At 41.5% G+C, this 21,100-nt stretch overlaps 1 protein-coding gene across 1 annotated transcript; it reads right to left on the reverse strand.

The window, feature by feature from the left end:
* Positions 1-4,516: 4,516 nt before the first annotated feature.
* Positions 4,517-12,628, reverse strand: LOC105807429 (adenylate cyclase type 10-like). Its single transcript, XM_012640807.1, has 8 exons — positions 12,597-12,628; positions 10,667-10,886; positions 10,180-10,305; positions 8,560-8,732; positions 7,916-8,072; positions 5,699-5,903; positions 4,900-5,018; positions 4,517-4,634 (listed from the first exon to the last, which is right to left on the reverse strand). The coding sequence occupies exons 1-7, from the start codon at positions 12,626-12,628 to the stop codon at positions 4,993-4,995; spliced, it is 939 nt and encodes a 312-aa protein (XP_012496261.1). The 3' UTR covers positions 4,517-4,634; positions 4,900-4,992.
* Positions 12,629-21,100: the final 8,472 nt, after the last annotated feature.

Consider the following 21,100-nt stretch of genomic DNA (forward strand, 5'->3'; position numbering starts at 1 on the left):
CCTGTTATCAGATGTGTAACATGTGAATATTTTCTCCCATTCTGTAGGTCGTCTGTTTGCTCTTGTGATAGTTTGTTTCCTTGCTGTGCAGAAGCTTTTTAATTTGACCAGGTCCCATTTATTTATTTTTGTTGTTGCTGTGGTTGCCTTTGGGGTCTTCTTCATAAATTCTTTTCCTAGGCCAATGTCTGTAAGAGTTTTCCCAACATTTTCTTCTAGAATTCTTATACTTTCATGCCTTAGGTTTAAGTCTGTTATCCACCATGAGTTGATTTTTGTGAGAGGTGAAAGGTGCGGATCCTGTTTCAGTCTTCTACATGTGGCTATCCAATTTTCCCAGCACCATTTATTGAATAAGGATTCTTTTCCCCAGAGTATGTTTTTGTCTGCTTTGTCGAAGATTAGATGGCTATATGAGGATGGTTTTATATCTGGGTTCTCAGTTCTGTTCCATTGGTCTATGTCTCTGTTCTTGTGCCAGTACCATGCTGTTTTAGTTACTATAGCCTTGTAGTATAGCTTGAAGTCTGGTAAATTGATGCCTCCCAATTGGTTCTTTTTGCTTAAGATTGCTTTTGCTATATGGAGTCTTCTCTGGTTCCATCATTTTTTCTAGATTTGTGAAAAATGATGTTGGTATTTTAATAGGGATTGCATTGAATCTGTAGATCACTTTGGGTAGTATAGACATTTTAACAATGTTGATTCTGTGGACCCGTGAGCATGGTATGGTTTTCCACCTTTTTACGTCCTCTGCTATTTCCTTCCTCAGTGTTCTGTAGTTCTCCCTGTAGAGGTCTTTTACCTCCTTAGTTAAATATATTCCTAGGTATTTTATTTTCTTTGTTGCTATTGTGAAGGGTATTGAGTCTTTGTTTTGATTCTCAGTTTGACTTTTGTTGGTGTATAGGAATGCTACTGATTTCTGTACATTGATTTAAAAACTGAATAGATAATAAAAGCTAAAAATTACTGCCTGCTTACTATGTGCCAGGAACTGTTCTAAAAGCTTTACATTCATTTAATCTTCACAATGACATTCTTTTGTCCTATTTTTATCTCATCTATAATGTGCGATAATAATAGTACTTGCTTCATAGAGTTGATTTAAACAATGTATTTCAAGCACAAAATAAGTAAACAATAAATGGTAGCTACCATAACATTAGCTAATTGACTCTATGGACACTAGATGATTGAGTTATAAAGTATATATCAGTGGGAAGATTATAGTCTGTGGAAGAAAGACCATCAAACAGACAAAAGGCCAAGATGGAAGCTCCAAAGAGAGAGGAGAAAAAGGAAGGAAGCTAGAGTCATACACATTCTGGCAACTTCAGAGTTTCATTTGGTAATGCCCAAGTCACATAGCACAAAGGAGAAATGGAGTACCACAACCCTACATACCTCTGAAAAGACTCCTTGATTTCTTAGGAGCCTATTAACACATCTGTGACACAAGAGGGCAACACCAAAGCACTTGCCAGCCTTCCTTAGGTAACAGCAACTCCTTTGCTAGGGTTTTGGTTTTCCATCTGCTAATGGATCCCACCTTATAAAAGATAGAATCAGTTCACTTCAAAGCCTCCCAGGCCTCCTGACAACCCCTGGGGTTCTCACTTCTGCTACAGTTGTGCTAATGAATGTCAAAGAATTAAAAAAAAGATATATGTGGCATGCTTCAGAAACATAGGCTTTTATTTTGACAAAGATATTGATAGCAGTGACTGTAAAAGGCTAGTATATTTAATATGTACACTATACAGTATCTTAAAAAGGAGAATTGGGGGCATTGCCTTTCCTTGTGTTATATACAATAAAAGAATCATGGTCCTTCAGATTATTATTGTTTTAACAAATATATTCTTGAGTTTATTCTGCATCCTTATTCTCCTTGATATCAGCCACTCCGTCAAATCCTGAAAAAAGGAACATAAAGAATATCACAAACACAAGGAATGTCCTCAGCAATAATAAATTTTCCTAGTGGCCCTGGGAAAGGAGGAGAACTATAGGGCCCTGGGGAAAGAAACATTTTCTTGCCTACATCTTACCATTCAACTTCACAGACATTACACTGTAACTTCTCCCCTTAGCGATCATCCAGCTATTCCAAGGGAAGAACCCAGTTGTTTATGTTGGGACCAAGGATGAACTTTCTATACATAGATGCTGAAACAAAGGGCTGGGAGAGGCTGAAGAAATTTCTGTTTAACAATATAAGGGACTCCTGTCTATCTAGCCTGGGTCCGGCACTAGGGAGAGGACTATACTTAAAGATCAAGGACTCTTTACATCTGTGTGTTCCTTTTTACTCTAGAGGCGCAGCCTTTAACTGCTTGTGAGTAAGATTCCAAGACTGTTCTTTTTTGTTGTTGTTGTTAAGACAGAGTCTTGCTCTGTTGCCCAGGCTAGGGTGCAATGGTATCATCATAGCTCACTGCAACCCAAATTCCTGGGTTCAAGGGATCCTCCTGCTTCTGCCTCCCTAGTTTCTGGGAGTACAGGCAAGTGCCACCATGCTCGGCTAATTTTTCTATATTTTGTAGAGATGGGGTCTCACTCTTGCTCAGGCTGGTCTTGAACTCCTGGTTTTGAGCAATCTTCCCTCCTCAGCCTCCCAAAGTGCTAGGATTATAGGCGTGAGCCACTGCGCCAGGCTGAGACTGTTCTTTGTTTCTTACACAAGGGTTCCAAGAAGGAATGCTTACTCTCTATTTCCAAATTTCTTCCACAAGAGTTGTTTTCCTTCAGGAATTCCTCCTCTATCCAAATCCCGGTAAAGCCGGTGCCAAAAGGTCTGATGATGTTAGTCAAGGACATGGATTCTCTCTTTCCACATCTCATTACAGAGGCCTTAAGCTCAGAGACCCACTGATGATAGACAGGGCAGGTCACACATCGACAGAAGAACTCCTTAAAGTACTGAGAAGAAAGGAAAGTCCATTGTCTCTGGAATTAGCACTTGCTTCCCCTAATACACCACTTCATCAGAAAGTACCATAATCCCCACTCAGCACACTTACTCAGGGCTTGCGGGATCAGGGAGGGGAGTTATTGATGACAAAATAGGTCTGGAAAATTGGTTTTAGGGTACAGAGGAATTGGAGTATATCTTGTTTTCAAGTTCAGATGTTTGTTTTAAAATTTTTTATTTTTAATTATTTTGGGTACATAATAGTATACATTTATAGGGTACATGTGATGTTATGATACAGGTATACAATGCATAATAATCAAATCAGGGTAACTGGGGTATCCATCACCTCAAGCATTTATCATTTCTTTGTGTTAAGAACATTCTAATTCCATTCTTTTAGTTATTTTAAAGTATACCATAATTTATTATTCACTATAGTCACCCTGTTGTGCTATCAAATGTGTTCATTCCATCTAACTATATTTTTGTAACCATTAACTGTCCCCACTTTATCGCCCCTTTATCTCTGCTACCTTTCCCAGCCTCTGGTAACCATCATTCTACTCCCTGTCTCCATGAAATCAATTGTTTTAATATTTAGCTCCCACATACATCTCAGAAGGCAGGGCTGTAGGGAGGCGTATAAAATTTACAGACTGAGCCACAGAGCAGGTCCATTGAGAAGGGCTAAATGTTAACGTTTCAATGGCATCAGGTAGTAGTTGTGCAAAGGCAGAAAGCTAAGAAACCAAGTCCTGATCCAGATGTAAGAATATCTGGGAGGGTACATGAGGTAGGTGGAAACTTTCTTTTTTTTTTTCTCCCCTCTCCCCCTGGCCAGGTGGAAACTTTCTAGTGGAACAACAAAGGGCTCAAGGAAGAAAGGGAGACAGAACCAGGGAGAGGAGGAGTAGGGGAGGGACGTAGGTGCCAGAAAGAGTCTAATGGGGTAGAACCAAATGAGTTAGGTGTTAGTTGAAGGATAGCAGAGAAACAGGTACCTTGAGGGTTTGGCTGTGAGTCACTGGGGGAATATGCATGAGGATACCCTCTGGCATTTTCTGTAACATTAGCACGTGACACTCTAGAAATCTGACAAAGCCATGTGAACCAAATAGTGAGGCATTGGTTTTTTTCACCAACTGGCAAGCCTTGGAGAAATGGTGCTCAAACAGGTCCCACTGTGAGTCCTGGGCAAACCTGGGGGGAAAGAGTCACAGTTCTCAGCTCTATCTCTTTCTTACCAACCATGGCTCTTTCATAAAACTGTCACTTCTTTAAGGCTCTGAAACCTCCTGGGCAGTCAGAATTGTGATGCTGGAAAGTGGCCAAGGCTACGAATTCACACACGAGAAGACCACTGATGCTCAGTCTTGTTGTGGGTTACTCTAGCGCCGAAAAGTGACTGTAAACTTAATCCTCAACCTATAGGCCTCAACCTATTAAGGGACAAGAGCCATTCTAATAAGAGGGTATGGGAGGTCAATGGTCTTTAAAAGTTGGTTAGAGATGTTGAATAGTCCTGCCTGGAGGGGTAAGATACCTTAAATGACTTAAATTTCCATCCTTTCCCATACACCTCAAGAAAGACATTACCACATGGCCAGGGAGGAGTGGACCCCCAGCATGACATTGCTCTGAGAGGTTAGAACACAGCTGTGCTCATGGTGTTGAGTGAACTGTAGACACTCGTCAAAGGGCCAACACAGCAATCCTGTGAACAGAGAAGGTAACTAGGCTAATATATGTTGTCACTCTAGGAACTAGGGAATAGACGTATGTGGCACAGGAGAGTAAACAAGACCTGAAAGGCAGACATCTCTCAGTCACAACAGGGTCCCTAGACTTTAAGGAGCCAGGGGCAAGTAGAAGAGGCCATGGCTGAGGGACTGGCTCAGGACTGCCTGTGTTCCAAACCTAGGGCCCCACCTGAGGCCTGAATCCCTCCAGAGTGTAGTAGAGTCCTGTGCAAGATTTACCTTTGCCGTAGAGCAGCAGATCTAAGCAAGCGGAGTAAAAGTAGGCCAGGCCAAGGACATCACGACCATGGGAAAGGAGTGCCCACTGACTCTTCAACACATCAACACACAGATCAAATCTGCCGAGAGACAGAGGTGCTGGGACCAGCTAGGGAGTGAGGAGGATGGTGCAGGAAAGGAGGGGAACTTACACTTTCAAAGCAGCCTAAAACCTCCCAGATCTCCTCTCCATAGTTCTATTTATATAGAGAACATCTATGTCTGGGATCAGACCTGTCTCTAGGCAAAGGAGGTGGGAAAATGCCTCAGATGCAGTTTCTGGGGTCTTGAGCTACTGCAATTCCCTACCTTCCTGCAGAAAATGAAAAAAAGGAAAACAGAAAGTTTGTCCACGAGCCCCAGTGCTGAGGAATATGTAGCAGCCTGGACTCCACATTTCCACTCCTGACCCTCCCCACAACCCTGAAGATAATGCTTCCTGGAGGGGCCAAGAGGGAGACATCTCTGGATGTGGAGATGGAACAGCATCTCCTTCTCCACTCCAAACTTCTCTGGGAAAATATACCCACCCCTCTTAGGAAACAAATACAAATGAGAGAAAATGATCTTAATACTTCTTCTTCAGAAATGCAGATCTGAAGAGAACTGAAAGAACCAGATTCTCTAGAGCTCGTTTCTTGAGGTGTCTGCATAACTCATGCGCTTGAAAACCTAAGGAGGTTAAAAAGCATTATGTGAGATCTAGCTGTGAACCTGGACTCTCTAAAAGCCCTAGGCCCACCACCCTAAGCCCTACTACCCAGCTTGATGGAGAAGTCCAGATGGCCAAGGCAGAGCTTGCTGTAGGCCAGGGCCTGCATGAGCTGGGCTGTGGCCAACAATCCCTCCCTGGAGAAACAGCCCAGGCTACTCTTCTGAATGGCCATCTGCTCACAGTGCAGCCACTTCTCCCTATCGCCCATGTTCTGGGAGAACTGGGAGAGGTCCAAGTAGGTAGAGACAACCTGCAGGGCAACAAACACGGGGCAAAATATTCCACTGTACATTCACACGACATTTCCACTTTGCCCCTTTCTTATGTAAGAACCTACTCTGGTGTCTTGCTGCTCCCTCAGTCGGGACTCCTGGTGTCTCTGCCACTCATTTCCACTCCAGCTAGGAAAACAAGCTCCTTCCCATTCCTGTACTTCTAATTTGCTCATTCCCACTGCCTGTGCTTTAAACAAACCACTTCCTCTACATGCCCCTCTTCTTCTTCTCTAATCCAAGACTTTCCCCTTCAAAACACTGATCAAATTACTTCTTGTTTTCTCTAATTAAGGCCTCTGAATCTTGTTCCTGAGAGCTCTTCAGAACTGCTGCCTAGATAGATCTCTGTTATGCACATCTGCATGCACATTCGACATAGTTAGTGCCTCTTTTCTTGTTGAAACACTGTCTTCCCTAGGTTGCCAGGACACCATGCTCTCTTGGTTTTCCTCCTGTTTCCCTAGCAACTTATTCTCAGTTTCTTTCACTGGTTTCTCCTCATCACCTGACCTTTTAACACTGGAGGTGTTAACTCAGTCTTTGGACCTCTTCTCTTTTCTATGCTCATTCCCTTGGTTTTCATCCAGTTTCATGGCTTTAGATAGCACTTGCACACTGATGGCCCCCCCATGTCCACTTCCAGCTCAGACGTCTCGCACGAACCCTAGACTTGTATATCCAAGTACCTGCTCCACATCTCCACCTGGATGTCTAACAGGCTTCTCAAATTAAACATGGCCAAAGCTGAGCTCCCAAACCTCCCCCTAAACATGTTCTTCTTACAGACTTTCACATCCCAATTAAGAGCAACTCTATGCCTCTAGAAGTTCCGGTCACAATTTTGGGATTATCCTTGGCTTTCTCTTTCTCTCACATCCCAGAACTGATCCATGAGCGAATCCTGTTTGCTCTATCTTGGGAAAAGACCACTCCTCCTCACTTCTTCTGCCACCATACCAGTCCAAGCCATCACCATATCTTGCCTAAATTACCGCAGTAGCCTCCTGGTCTCCCTGCTTCCTCCCTTGCCCCCTTCAGTTTATTCTCAACACAGTATCCAGAATAATCTTATTAAAATATAAGTAGATCTTGTCACTTATCTTCTCACAACCCACCAATGGCTCCCCATTTCTTTTAGAGTAAAAGCCAAAATCCCTACAGTGGCCTACAAGATCTGCACCATCTGCCACCTGCCCTTCCCCAGTCCCTCAGACCTCATCTCCCAGCTCATGCTCCCCACCCCCCCCTCCAGTCACACTGGCCTCCTCATTGTCCCTCAAACACAGAGGGTATGCTTTGGGTATTCACTGTGCCCTCTGCCTGCACACTCTTCTCCCAGACAGCCTGGCCGACTTTCTCACCTCCCTCAGATATTTGCTCCAATGTCACCTGCTCAGTGAGGCTTTCCCTGACCACCTTATTTAAAACTGCACCCCCACCTCACCTCAATGAACCCCATGTCCCCCTGCCTCCACTTTATTTTTCTCCATTGTATTTATTGTCAGCTAACATATTATGTGTTTGACTTATTTATTATATTTCCTTGGAGCCAAGATCAGTGCCCAGATTATAATAGGTGTTCATCAAATATTCATTGAATATATGGATAAAACAGAAAGACACTAAAATTAGAAAGACACATTTCTTTTCCTTTTTTCCTAAGTCAGCTGTTCTAATTCTTTTTAGATCATAGATTTATTTGAGAATCTGTTGAGAACTATGATCCCTTCCCTAGCTCCCCAAATGCACTTTTGAACATAAACACAAAATTCTGCATTTAGGTCAGGGAGTTCACAGATAACCTCATAACTGGAAACCCATTTATAAACTGCAAGTTGAGAAATGCTGCTCAAACATGTGATCAGTGGTATCCAGTTAAGTCGGGGTTATTGGGGAACCGTGCTAAAACCAGGTACTTGGCAGGGTCTTTCTCCACAGCACTTGAGGTTTCTAGTGAGGTCTGGAGATAAAGCAAGGATTTGCTCACCTGGGCTTCATTTGCAAACTCTTCAGCTGAGTTCTTCTGCATAAGAGTGGCCAGGCAGGCAAACCTGCGGCCACTGGCTGTGGCCTCCAGGTTATAGAGCTGCCAGAGTAGGGAGAGGCAATGCACCTGCTGCTGCAGGACTGCCAACTTCTTCTTACTGTTGTGAAGCACAGGTGGTTAGCACACCCTTGTTCCTCACCAATGCCCAACTTTCCCTCCCCACAAGAGATCCAAGTCTACTCATCATGGGGCCATCCACAGACTTTCAAACTCGGAAATGTTCCTGGAATCCCACTGCACCTAGCCTCATATACCATTTTAATTCACTCCTCTTGATCAGGAAAAGATCAAAGAGAGTTTTTTTTTTTTAAAGATTCATTCTTTGAATTCCTATTTGCTACATTTAATTGGCTGGGGAGTAAGGTGGAAGACCTAGAACTATCCATTAAGCACTTATCTGTTACATGCATATATGTATATGTTGTCTGTTGTATGTTTGTCTGTTAGATGCTTGGCAGTTATCTGATAGTAAGAAAAAAAGCAGTCTTAGGTCAACAGGGGAAAACCTCCAGCCTGGATCCTAGTTTAGCTACAGTTTTCTGTGGCCCTAGAGCGAAGCAGGACAACTTAGCCAGCCTTCTCACTTCTCACTAGGGTTGTTTGGAGGTTGGCTCAGGGAACAGGAATGCCAATACTTTTCCAGGAATGTTTGGAAAAGGATACCAAACCAGGTCCAAGGGAAATTCCTTTTCAGCAGTTGAAGGGCTTGCCTAGCCAATTTTTTGGCAAGAGTGATCTGTCCCATGTTGAAACAGACCTGGAGATGGGAAAAGAAGAAGCAGCAATGTAAATGTGGGAAGAGTACTGTGGACAAGGTTTTAGATAGAACACCCTGGCTCTCTCATTTTGAGATGTGTAGTTGGGGGTCACTGAGGTGCTACAGTGAGCTGGGTTGGAGCACAACCTGGTCAGAAGTCGCACTAACAGGCACCAGTGGGGCCGTAAGCAAGCAAAGGGGTGAGAAAATAGGATTGAGGAAAAGGCATCTTCTTTCTTATCTCCCACACATTTGTCATTGCTCCGCAGAGGAAGGCTGTGATTTAGAAAGAGACGATGCTAGACTGAGATGAGATCGTCATGTGTGTGGAGACTCAGATGCTCTCACATGCCATGGCAAGCACCTAAAATATCACCTAATCTATGTGATAGTCTATGTGATTCTAGAACAATCTCGGGAGGTTTGCACAATAGCTTCTTCTTATAAAGGGAAATAAATAATTATTTAACTTTGCTCTGAAGATCTCTTAGTTGAAGCACAAATAATGTAACACCATGACAACTCCAATATTCCTTTTGGCCTTCAAAATCATTATACACATTAACTTTATTCTCCTAACCAGATTGTCTTAAAGTTTGCATTAAAATTGGTTTATATATACTCCAATGAACAAAGCACATGAATGGACAATTCACAGAAAAATAAATATGTATAACACATAAACATATCAGAACAATGTATCTTATTAATTAAGAGATACATATTACAACACAATATAATTTTCAGCTGGGGTTATCAAGTTTAGAAAAGACTGATAATATCTGATGTGGTAAGGGTATACAAAATTCAAGGAAAACCTTGAATTGATATATTTTTGGTGGGCAAGTTGGTGAAATATTTATTAAATGTAAAATCATTTGTATCTTCTGCCTTAGTATTTTCACCTCTGGAAATTTTTCTTATGGAAGTACTCTCACAAGGGAAAAATAGATATTTAACACGAATATTCACTGTAGCAATGTTTATAACAACCTCCAAATTAGAGACAACCTAAATGCATGTGAAGAAGGGAGTAGCTAAACTATGATATGTCCAGTGGAGCACTTGGCAGCTGTAACTACGCGGTGGATCAATATGTACACCAATATGCAAATCTGTTCAATCTGTACTACTAAGAATAAAAGCAAGCTGCAGAAGAAAGAAAATGTAGAATATGACCCTATTAAAAAATAATGGCAAACAATGACATGACTGTATATACAGTTAGTAGAATATGCATAAAATTATTAACTATGGCGGGGGGGCATGGGATTAGTGGGGAGCTCTTTCACTTTCTACATATTACATATTTATATATTTTGAATGTGCATAAACCTTTTATTGCATTATCACATTTACAAAAAACGACAAAGATATTTTAAAAGAAACAATAGGGTAACCCTCAAGGAGAAAGAACCAAAACTGCAAGGTCACCCCCTGCCCTCACCTCTGACCAAAGACAGCAGAAAGTGGCTTCCTCAAACTGACAGATCTTCGCCTTGTGTTTTCTCAAGAATGGGAATGCTGAGGGTTGGCCCAGAAGACGGCTTGCCTTCCTCAAATAAAAGAAGGCCTTCAAACAGGACAAGGGATGAAGAGACTGGATTAGGATCAGGATGATGCTAGGGGTGAGATTAGGGTGAAGGCTGGAGTAGGTTATTGTGAGGGTCCAGATACACATTTGAATGGCGTTGGGATTCTGAGTTAGAAACGGGAGCCACGCTGCTTGTGCCGGGGTCAGGGGCAGTGCCAGCATGGGCTGGTGCTCTTTCACCGCCACATTCTCACTTCATGTTTTCTCCTGAATCCCTTCTAGCTCCTCTTTCTCTCTCCCACTCTCCTTCACTTTTCACTAATGGTTACTGGAGAGTAAGAAATCTCAATTCCCAAAGTAAAAGAGCTCAGCTCAAGGGCAGAGAGCAGAGCTTGCTCACCATGTAATTATCTGACAAGTCCAAGGAGGCGGCGGCAGCCTCCAGCAGGTAATAAAATGCACAGGTGGTTTTTCCAATGACCAAGCAGTGCTGGGTAAGGGGTGAGAGCACTAATTTCAGGATTTCCTCACAGTGGCAGGGCTTCCTGGTGCATAGGCCCTTCTCGGGGCTAGTCGCAGCCAGCTTCCTATTCACTTGATCCAGAAACTCTTCCTCTGTTCTTTGTGGAAAGAAGATGAAAAACTGAGAGTGGCCACAAAGCTGCTACTTTTGTTGGGGCATTACCAGGTCTCAAAATCACTTTTTCCAGGAAGCTCTCCTGTATACTTCATTACTTCTTTGTCTATATCTCTCCTCCATTACTCCACAAATTTTTGAAAGTCAGGGAGCAGAGCTACAACTGCAGAGCTGTACTGGAGATTTTAAAAAGCCTAAAGTCAACCTAAGTACCTAAGTAATCTAAATGGGGAAATATCACATCTGAAGAGTAAACTAACAATGTAAGTGTTAAATAAAACATAAAAATGATACAAAGCAATAAATAATAAAACTTTTTGTTAGCATATTTGAATTTTGTTATAGCACATTTCAATATTATTTTATACAACATCATCATCTAATTCCACAACAACCCTATCATTCAGGCAGACAAAAATTACCTCTCTTTTATAAATGAGGAGATTGAGGCTCAGAGAGATTAAATGATTTACAAATGGCTTCACAGCTACTGAGAAGTAGAACTCAAACTAGAGCTCACCTTTCCGACTACTAATCCAGTGTACTTTCCATAGGCACCCTGAGCTCAAAAGAGGTCAGATCTCTCTGAGCTACACTGACATAAAAAAGTAAAAGCTGAGGAAGGCCTTGAAGGATGGTCAACATATTGATAAGTAGAGGGATGCAGAGGCCACTCAGAATTTAAAAAGAGAAAGTTGTGTAAGCAAAGACACACAGGTGACTGTTGGGGTGGTTCATGTGGAATAGATTTTTGTTTGAAAACAGTGGGAAATCAGGTTAGATAAGTGGGATGGGAAACTATATAGAGTGACTGGTGAGCTCAAGGTGGGGACATTTAAAATTGACGGGATAAACATTAGAAAGCTAGGCAGTACATGGTTAGGAAATGTGTATCTATCTTAATATCATCTGGGATAAAAATAATTGAGAAGACAAATTTATAGCTGGAAAAAAATCCGCTACGTATTGAATACATTTGAAAGCTATTAAATAAAGGTTTTCTTAACAAGAAATAATTTCCCTATAGAGAATCAAATTTGCCTTCTAAATCTTCTCTGTTAACCTGACTTTTGGGCTGAGTACAAGAGGCACCACTCCTGGGTGGTCATATGGCCTCCTGGTCTGCAAGTCAAGTGAGCACCCCAGTATAATGGTCATCTGTCTCTCACGTTGGGCCCCTCCAGGTCTACCCTCAGCATCCATCACCTGCAGTGTTCACTCGAGAAGGCCTCCTGAGTGCTGAATGGTTTTGTCTGGAACTGAAAGCTACCTGTAGGAAGAAAAAATATAATTAATTATCCACGTTTGGATTAACTGAGGATATTTTAAATTCCTGACTGCCTTTCCTCTGCAGCTTATGACACAAAATTGAGATAGTAGATTGTAAATTCCTTAATGACAACTATGTATGATCCAAATAGTAATTCTCCTCATTCCCAAACCTCAAAACCAGTTCCCACCTTGAAGGAGGCCCTCAATGTTTGCTACGTGAAGAAAAAGGTGAATAAAGAATGTGTCCATCCTCATTTGATGGCTACTTCTAATAGTGGAAATCCCTGAAAACGTCTGGATCAGGTTTATTACCAGATCAGAGTGAAGTGCAGAGCCAAAGACCAAGTGAAGAAAATCATGATAGCATAAGATGCCACAGTATGCTAGAGTCACAGTGGACAACGGAGGTTTCCAGCTTCACCTTGCTGGCCTTAAATAGCCTTTCTCCTCCATATTTGACTCTTCTTCTGCAGCTGCCTTCTCACAGAGCAAAACAGCAAATATTAGGAATGCTGTTGGATGCTACCTACTAAGATTCAGAGCATGGGTCGATGGACTGATAAGGAGTCTAAGGGAACTGTTGGAGGGAATATTTGGGTTAAGTAAAAGGACTGGCTCTCTGATGGTAATGATGTCAAATAACAGCTAAGGTAGCTGAGGAAACTGGCAGCACAACTACAGGGCAGAGCTGCAGGGGCACCATCATATCATAGCCTTTGTAAATATTGCCCTCTGGAGTTGGGCAGTGCCTGGGCTGCATGGCCATGCGTGGAGGCTCTGGGTCTAGGACACCTCCTCAGGGTTCTGATGGGCTGGGAAGGTCCTGAGCTTCTCTCTTATGTATGGGACAGGCTGTCTCATCCAAAGCTGATGGTGACCTCTTAAAAGCAAAGAGTCATAAAGGAAATATGAACAATAGCATAATTTCTTCACAATATCACACTTCAGAAAGTACAAAAAGTGCAAATGCCCACAGCATTCATCAGCCAATGACCAATTGCTCCAAGTCACTGGTCTAACTTCACAGAGTCGGGATAATGTTACAGCTAGAAGAAGATCATAGAGAAAATCTCTCGTTTTTGTCCTTCACCAGTAACTATCTACCATTTCCCCCATACCATCTTCCCAACCCCAATACCAAAGCCAACTTCTCTTTCATCAAAGTAGGGAAAGAGAAGATTTGGTTGGCTCTTGAGAGCTGTCTTCAAATATGGAAGAGAGTACTATGAAAAATGGGTAAAGCTGCAAGGAGGTAGATTCCACCCTGATAAAGGAAGGAACTTTCTGACAGCTGGAGACAATGAAATGAGCTGTCCTTTAAGGGGAGCTAACTGAAAAGGTTAAAACAAAGATGGGTGAACTCTTGTCTGGGATGCAGTTTAACGGGCTATGGTGAACATCTAGCCACTAACACAGCCTTCTTCAAATAGCTAACTCCTACTTATCCCTTAAGACTCAATTCTGGCATTATCTCCTCCAAGGAGAGTCTTCTCTGACACATTCTTCAGGCTAGGTTAATGGTCCCTTCTCAAGGGCCAACCCCTATTTATGCCACTTTCATTTCTTTTACCACACCATACTGGAATTCTCTGTCTATATATGTCTGCTTTACCCCCCAGAGCTCCTGAAGCTTGATTCAGGAGGTCAAAGACTGGAGCTTATTCACATTATATACCTAACACCTAGTATAGTATCAAATACATATAAGGACTCAATATATGTGTACTAGGATGAATAATAATAATGGTCATAATAAAAACAATAACCAAAGTGTATTGAGCACTCACCACGTGCCTGGCACTGTTTAGAGAACACTACATATTTTAACTAATTTAATCCTCACAACAACCTTATGAAGTTGGTGTAACTTGCCCAAGATTGCTAACCAAAACAAATATGGTCTCTAAGGTTCCTTTTAACTCTGTGATTGCATTTTTCTTATCTCTGGTACTTTGGGGATAAGCAGTTCTTTCTACCTACTTTTCTCCCTTAATCGATTTCAACTTTTTAATGAAGAGCTCTAAGTATATGAAGAAAGAGAAGTGCCGCCTGTACGTACTCGTTCTGCCTCCTGGGTTTACCTTGGGGAGAAGGCAGCTGCAATTTGTCTGTGATCACTTGTGTTAGCACTGAGCCAGTGTCTTTGTAAGTACAGAATCGGGAGGTCCCATTGGAGCTCTTAGTAGAACAGATTGCAAAGCGATGGAAGGGAACAAAATCTCCTCCATGACAGCTCCCACAGCGGCAGGCCAAATCGCGGAGAAAGCAGGCACATTCCAGGTGCAGAGCTATCTGTTGTTCTTTGGGCCACAGCTCCCAAGCAGCTTCCCGTAATAGAGGCACTCCAAATTCCAACACCTCGGTTTGAGGTACAGATAGTTCCTCTTGTAGCTTGAGAAGAGAGGCTGAGGCAGCATCTGAAATTTAAGAAAATCTAAGTGAGAGTCTCCCTTAAAGTTCTTTTATGCTACATTATGGCAAACTCCCAAGTATATGGCTGTGAGTTTATAAGAAAATTTTATTTGTAACTCTTGGTTGGTACTACTGCCTCCTTTGTATAAAGAATTTTGCACCATTCTGAGAGTGATGTTGACCATACCAAGTATAAAGTACAAGGAAGAAATGATCAGTGGTATAGAAGTATACTGCCAAGATTTCTTAATTGGTCCTCCCAAATTGATATTTTACTTATAATTATTATAAATGTCCAATCATCAGAAATGCTTTGTTTAGAGATAGGGCCCAAAGATATTTCAAAGCTAAAGGGAAATTATTTGTGAATTATATGTGTTCTGGGTAGTATATACTACAATTTTATTCTTTTGTGTGGAAAATTTGAGACTGCAAGCTATTTATATCTTGCTTTGTTCATGTCTGTTTCAATAACACATGTGTTTTTCTTCCTTGTAAGTTTCTAAAATTAAGAATGGTTTACCCTTTTTTTCTCATTATTTGCACCTAGAAGCCAATAGAACATTATGGCAATATTTTCTGAATCAAAAATCAAAACATAAATACTAACACATGGGTTAACAAGAAGCTGGAATTATTGAAATTAAGACAATTCTGAAAAATACATGGTATTTTTTCCACTATAACCATGGCTCCTTCATGGTTTAAATGATCTTTTTCTTTCTGTTTCTTCACCATAAGGTTTGAGAGAGAGGCCCTCAAGCTGAGTGTGGTAGTGCACACCTGTAATTAGGAGGCTGAGAGGGGAGGATTGTTTGTGCTCATGAGTTTGAGTCCAGCCAGGGAAATACAGTGAGATCCTGTCTCTTCAGCAAGGGGGGGGGGGGGGGGGCAGAGAGAGACCCTTGATATATGATATTTTTATTTATTTATTTATTTAATATATAATATTGATGGTCTTTCTGAACACAGATATCCCCACTGGGGCTCTCTGTTCAGACCTGAGAGAACAGTCCCTTCCTCACCTGACTTTTTCTTCTTCTCTTTGGTTTGATTGATGATGTCAATAGAGGAGGGTGCTGATATGGGCTCAGCAGCAAGTTTTTGGCTCTTGTTGAACCAGCGGAGCACATGTATATCCACAAGGGCCCTCAACACCTGGAATAGTTTGTTTTTATCCCAGCCAGGCAGAAGATGCTGCAGCAAATCTATATGGAAGCAGTGACCAATGACTGCAGCACACTTGACCAGCAACTGTTTCTCTGGGCCCAGTTGATCCAGTTGGTTTACTGCTATTTCTATAAATGAATGAATGAATGAATAAGCAATAAACAAGGTTTCTACAAACCTAGGATACGACATGGTGATAAACTGTCCATCTTTAAAAAAAAAGAGGTGCTCTTTTCATCTACCCCTGCCTACTGCCCTACCTTAATCCTCCCTTCTCCACTCAGACAACCTCTTGAAAGAGTCTTGTCTCCATGTCCTGATCTCCCACTCATTGTTTTACCAACAACAATCAGATTTTTACTGCACTACTGGAACCGTTCTCCCCAGTCACCAACAGGTTTTGTCAGTAGACCCAAAACTGTGCTCTGAATCGCTCAACTACACTAATCCTTCCCATTTTCATGACCTATTAGTACCCAGACCCTTTTCTTCTTATTTTCAACTAAACTTGTAGGCCAGGCTTCCTGGTCCCAGATCTCTGATATTTATAAAGATCTTAATTAACCTCAAGCATTTCAGTAAATCTTTCCACATTCTGACGTAAACATTAAAGTAGTTGGTATTAAAACAGTAAGTCACCAAGCCAAAAACCTTAGAATAATTCTAAATGTTTTCCCTGCCCTCATAACCTAATAGTAATCCTCTTTGTAAATGTCTCTTGTATATGTTCCTCCCAAACAATTCTAGTATAAGTAGTCATTTTCACCTGGATCACGATAATACCCTGTTTTGCACATCTCCAATTTCCTCCCATTCTTATCCCAATATGCTAATAGCAGAATAATATATATAAAGTGCAAATATAATTACGTCAGTTCCCTCCTTAAATACTTTTATAAGTTTTACACCCTTTTACAATCTAGCTTTGGCTTTTCATTTAGACTAAAGCTTTGCTGAGCTATTTATTTTAGCTTGTGAGTTAACAAGGCCTTTTCCCTTACCTGATAATGTTGACCTTGGGTCAATTTTCTACCTGTTTCCTAGGATAACATTAGAATTTCAACTGCATTACCAGGTAATGTTGCCTACACTAAGAATGACATCTGATTGGCAAACTGAATTTGGATTGGGAAAACTGAATGAACTGGTGGTCAGTCACAGCTTTGGGCTTCCTTGGCTTTAGTAATTCTTATAATAGGTCATGCCCCTTGTAGGACCTGAAAGCTACACCTATCAGGCTGTTATAAAAGTTTCTAGTTGGGACATGGGGCTTCTAAACACCCACGCATCGTGCTCTCATTCCCCCCAGCTGAGCTACTACTTGAGGCTCCAGAAAAGCGCCCCTGGACTGCCATGTAAACTGCTGTGAGGCATCTTACTGCAGAAAACCATCTGCTGCTATCCTGCTAGCATGGTGTGTTTTCTTCTAAGTAAGTAAAGCCAATGCCAAGGATAGTCAATCACATTTGTATGAGTGTAAACTGTCTAGTTGGACCTCAAACCTTCAGAGTGAAGAGCTTATAATAGCTAAAAGTCACAGAATATTTATGATGTGCCATGAATTATTTCATTCAATTCTTTTTAGGAGAAAATGAAGCCAGAATGATAATGAGGAACCTATACTCAATCACCCACCAAATTACTAATTGCGATGAGAGCTGTAATCAGTTCACTTGTGGTCTTCAAGGGACTTGCCTTTTAAAGACGGTGGGAGAAGCAATGTATCCAAGTTCACATCATCCTTGACTGTGCAGACATAAAGTTCCTGGTCTTCTTCAGAGCTGGCAGGAGAAGTACCATACATTGTGGATTTCATGACATTCACTGTAGAAAAAGAAGACTACGACTGAGGAAAACAACATGCTCAGTGCATGCTAGTTTTAAAGGTGAAAAAACCCAAGAATTTAGTCAAAAAATGAAAGGATGAGGATGAATGGAGTGTACTATGGTTTAAAGTGTTTTACCTCACCCATCCTGTCTGTTCTCTAATTTTCTTTTACAAACTAACGATATTCTCTGTATCATATACTATTCCTGTTCACCTTATGACAGCCTTTGTCTCCCTTACATCACAGATCTAGGACGCCTTTCTGTATTTATACATACTTCTACCCCTTACTCCTTCTCCCACACTCCTCCCTTCTCCCATTCCTTATCCAAATCCTCAAGTCATCCTTCTCATCAGTAATATTTAATTTTCTATTCTAGACTCTCATGTTTATAAATGCTATTTTCATATCCCCTCCTCCTGGGATGCTCGAAAAGGAACTACTGTAGATTGATTGATTGAATTAAGTCATCTGAGGCAGGTATTTAGTGTTTTCACCCTCATTGCATAATATTTGTATAGTGTATAGTCAGGCATGGTGGCACGTGCCTGTAGTCCCAGCTACTTGAAAGGCAGGAAGATCTCTTGAGCCCAGAAATTCGACGTTGCAATGAGCTATGATCACACCACTGAGCTCCAGCCTGGGCAACAGAGTGAGAACCTGTCTCTTAAAAAAAAAATGTGTAGTGTGTTTAGCTGGGGAGGCCTAACTGGCCCCGCAACGTCAGTGGGGAATAGGTACGTGTTGCATAAAGGCCAGGTGATGGATGCCATGTTGGAGAATGAACTTCAGCAGCTGAACCAGGACAGAACCCTCCGAAGCTAAGCTTACCTGAGAGGGTCTCCCACTTGCTGTTCTCCTTCTCCTCCTTTCTTAGGTCGTGAAAGAGCAATACGTCCTTAGACAGAAGGTCCTGGCACAGGACCCTACAATAGAGGGGGTTTCCAAAACACCTGCGGAGAAGGTAGCTGCAGGGAGATAAGCAGAGGATGATTAAAGATGCCCACTTGAGGGGAGCCAAGCATAAGGGTACTTTGTGCTGAGGAATGTTCTCTTGTTAAAGTCAGCTCTTGATGATATACTGACAGAGGGAAGCAGCAGCATAGAAATGTAAAAAATTAATTTCTGATTGGCTTTGATATGCATTTTGGAAGTAATTTTTCTTTCTCAACTATTTTGCTTCTACTGATGTTAAAAGGAACCAACATCCCCTCACTAAAGGCAGAAACTGGCCTGATCACGTATAATTGACACATTAAGCAAGCCATCCAAGTCCTAACTGTCTTGTGAAAACCTTGGTGGACAGCCCAGGGAGATAGCCCCTTACTAGTCTACAAGGAGACCATCTCCCTTAAATCTAGTCTTGGGCCTCATCAGTTTCTAATGCCATTCTCTCCCCCAACTCCAGAAAGTAAGACCTGAGCCTTCTGACTTTTATTATGGCACTGGCTCCTGCCTTAATGAAGTGCCCAGCTGGTCCTACCACTCACATCTGCAGCTCTGGGGGGATGCTCACCACCCCCAGTTCCCAACATGCCATTCTCAACAGCGAGGTTGTTGCCAACTTCGAAATGGGCACAAAAACAGCCTGAGGGCTCTGGAGGAAGTGCTGGGCCCAGCCACACAGGGTGAAGGTCGGGCTTAATGTCATCACCATCATGATGGGCACACTGGAGAGCAATGTTCCCAAAAACTCCCAGGAAGCTGCATCCATATACTGGGCCTCATCAATGAGGAAAATCAGTGGTGTTTCCCTCACTGCCTGTAAATAACAGCAAAGCAACAATAACAATCTCTGATTAGAAATGAAGTCACCTGGTTTTCAAATCTACCACGAATTTCCCATCAATAATTTAAATAAAACAGAGGCTGGAGTTTTCAGAGTAATTGTATTCTAAGTCCAGGTGATATTTTACTTTATAAATAAAAAAAATACTGTCCATATATTTAATCCCTAGAACAATGTACCGAGTTCCTGTGAACAAGAAAAATACTCTAACTGAAAAATGAAATAAGCATCAAAATCTTTTCCAAATCAAACTTAAAGCTTTCAAATATTTCATTTTGGCAAAGGCTTCATCCTGTGTGGGAATTTATAATACTTTAAACAGCAATTTCCAAACCAGGCTGCACATCAGGATCACCTGGGAGTGCTTGCCAACACTGTCAATTACCGGGTGCCACTCAGGTAGGCTTCAAAAATGCATTCACTTTTATCCAGATTCCCCACTCCCATTCCATTCCCCACTGCCTCCAGTGACCATTCGAAAGTGTTTATTGTACAGCTTTTTGATTGTATCATGTTCTTATAAAATGTGCACTGTTGTTTTTTCAAGTAAATTGCTTTTATGTAAATGCTACTGTATTATAGATCTCATTATTTTTCTCTTTCTTTTTATTCAGGACTGTTTTAAGATTACTCCATATTGCTATAGTTTCATCTATTCCCTTACTTCTAATTTCTGCATTTATTCAATCATGTTCATCCACGCATCGTGCCAACACCTCCCTGGCCTCCACAAACACACATTGCAATGAACATACTCTTTGGGATATATATACCCAGAAGTGGACTTGCTGGGTCTAGAAGATACATGTTATTAAAATTCGACTAGTTACTTTTAGATTGCTTTCCCAAATGGCTATGTGAGTTTCTGCTCATACAGATTTTTGATTCTGTGATCCTGGCGTAGAGCCTGAGTATCTGTATTTTTCATAAACTGTAGATAAAATCTCAATCCACCTGCATTTAGAAACCACTTTTTAAAATTAAGTTACTAAAATTTCATTAAGAAACAGGATCAGGGAAAAGCCAAGCCCTTTTCTGGTAAGCTGTGCTGTAGGATGTATCCAAGGTTAAAGATAGACAATAAACAATGAGTACATCAACAAATAGGCAGGCCAAGAAATGCCTACATCAAGGTGTGATGCGAATAGATTAAAATGAGCATAAACTGTCTCCACATATTAAGAGATAATGATATGTAGCAAAAGTACCCACCTCCTGAAGCACTTGAATAAAACATGCTTTAACGTTCTTTTGTCTGACCAGGTCATCCATGTGTGAAGCTTCTAAGGACAAAGGAAACTGACCAGGAAAATTATTATATATTAGTATTCAAAATGTCAAACTAATAAAAATATGCAGGTTCTTCAAAGGGAACAGAAAATGATTCTATTTTGACTGAGAATGGGTTTCCGCAAGATTGGGCACAGAGTTATAAGGCCAATCCGACAATAACATACAGTTCAGAGGGTGAGACTGAAAGTTCATGAAGGGTTAGAGACAGATATCTATCGCCTTTCAATACCAGACTTTGGAAAATCCTTAAAGGGCTATGACTAAGAAATAAATGACAGATTTGACTTAATGTCACTTTGGGCAGCTCCAGTACCCCAGTTATTCTAAGTATACCAGCAAGAATCTGTACATGAGACTTGTCAGATAAAGAAGCAGTGGACATCACCTAACATTATTTCCTGTGCTAGGCTGAGGCACATGAGCTACCAAGAA

The sequence above is a fragment of the Propithecus coquereli genome, unplaced genomic scaffold (assembly GCF_000956105.1).
Source record: "Propithecus coquereli isolate 6110/MARCELLA unplaced genomic scaffold, Pcoq_1.0 Scaffold158, whole genome shotgun sequence".
Classification (NCBI taxonomy): domain Eukaryota; kingdom Metazoa; phylum Chordata; class Mammalia; order Primates; family Indriidae; genus Propithecus; species Propithecus coquereli.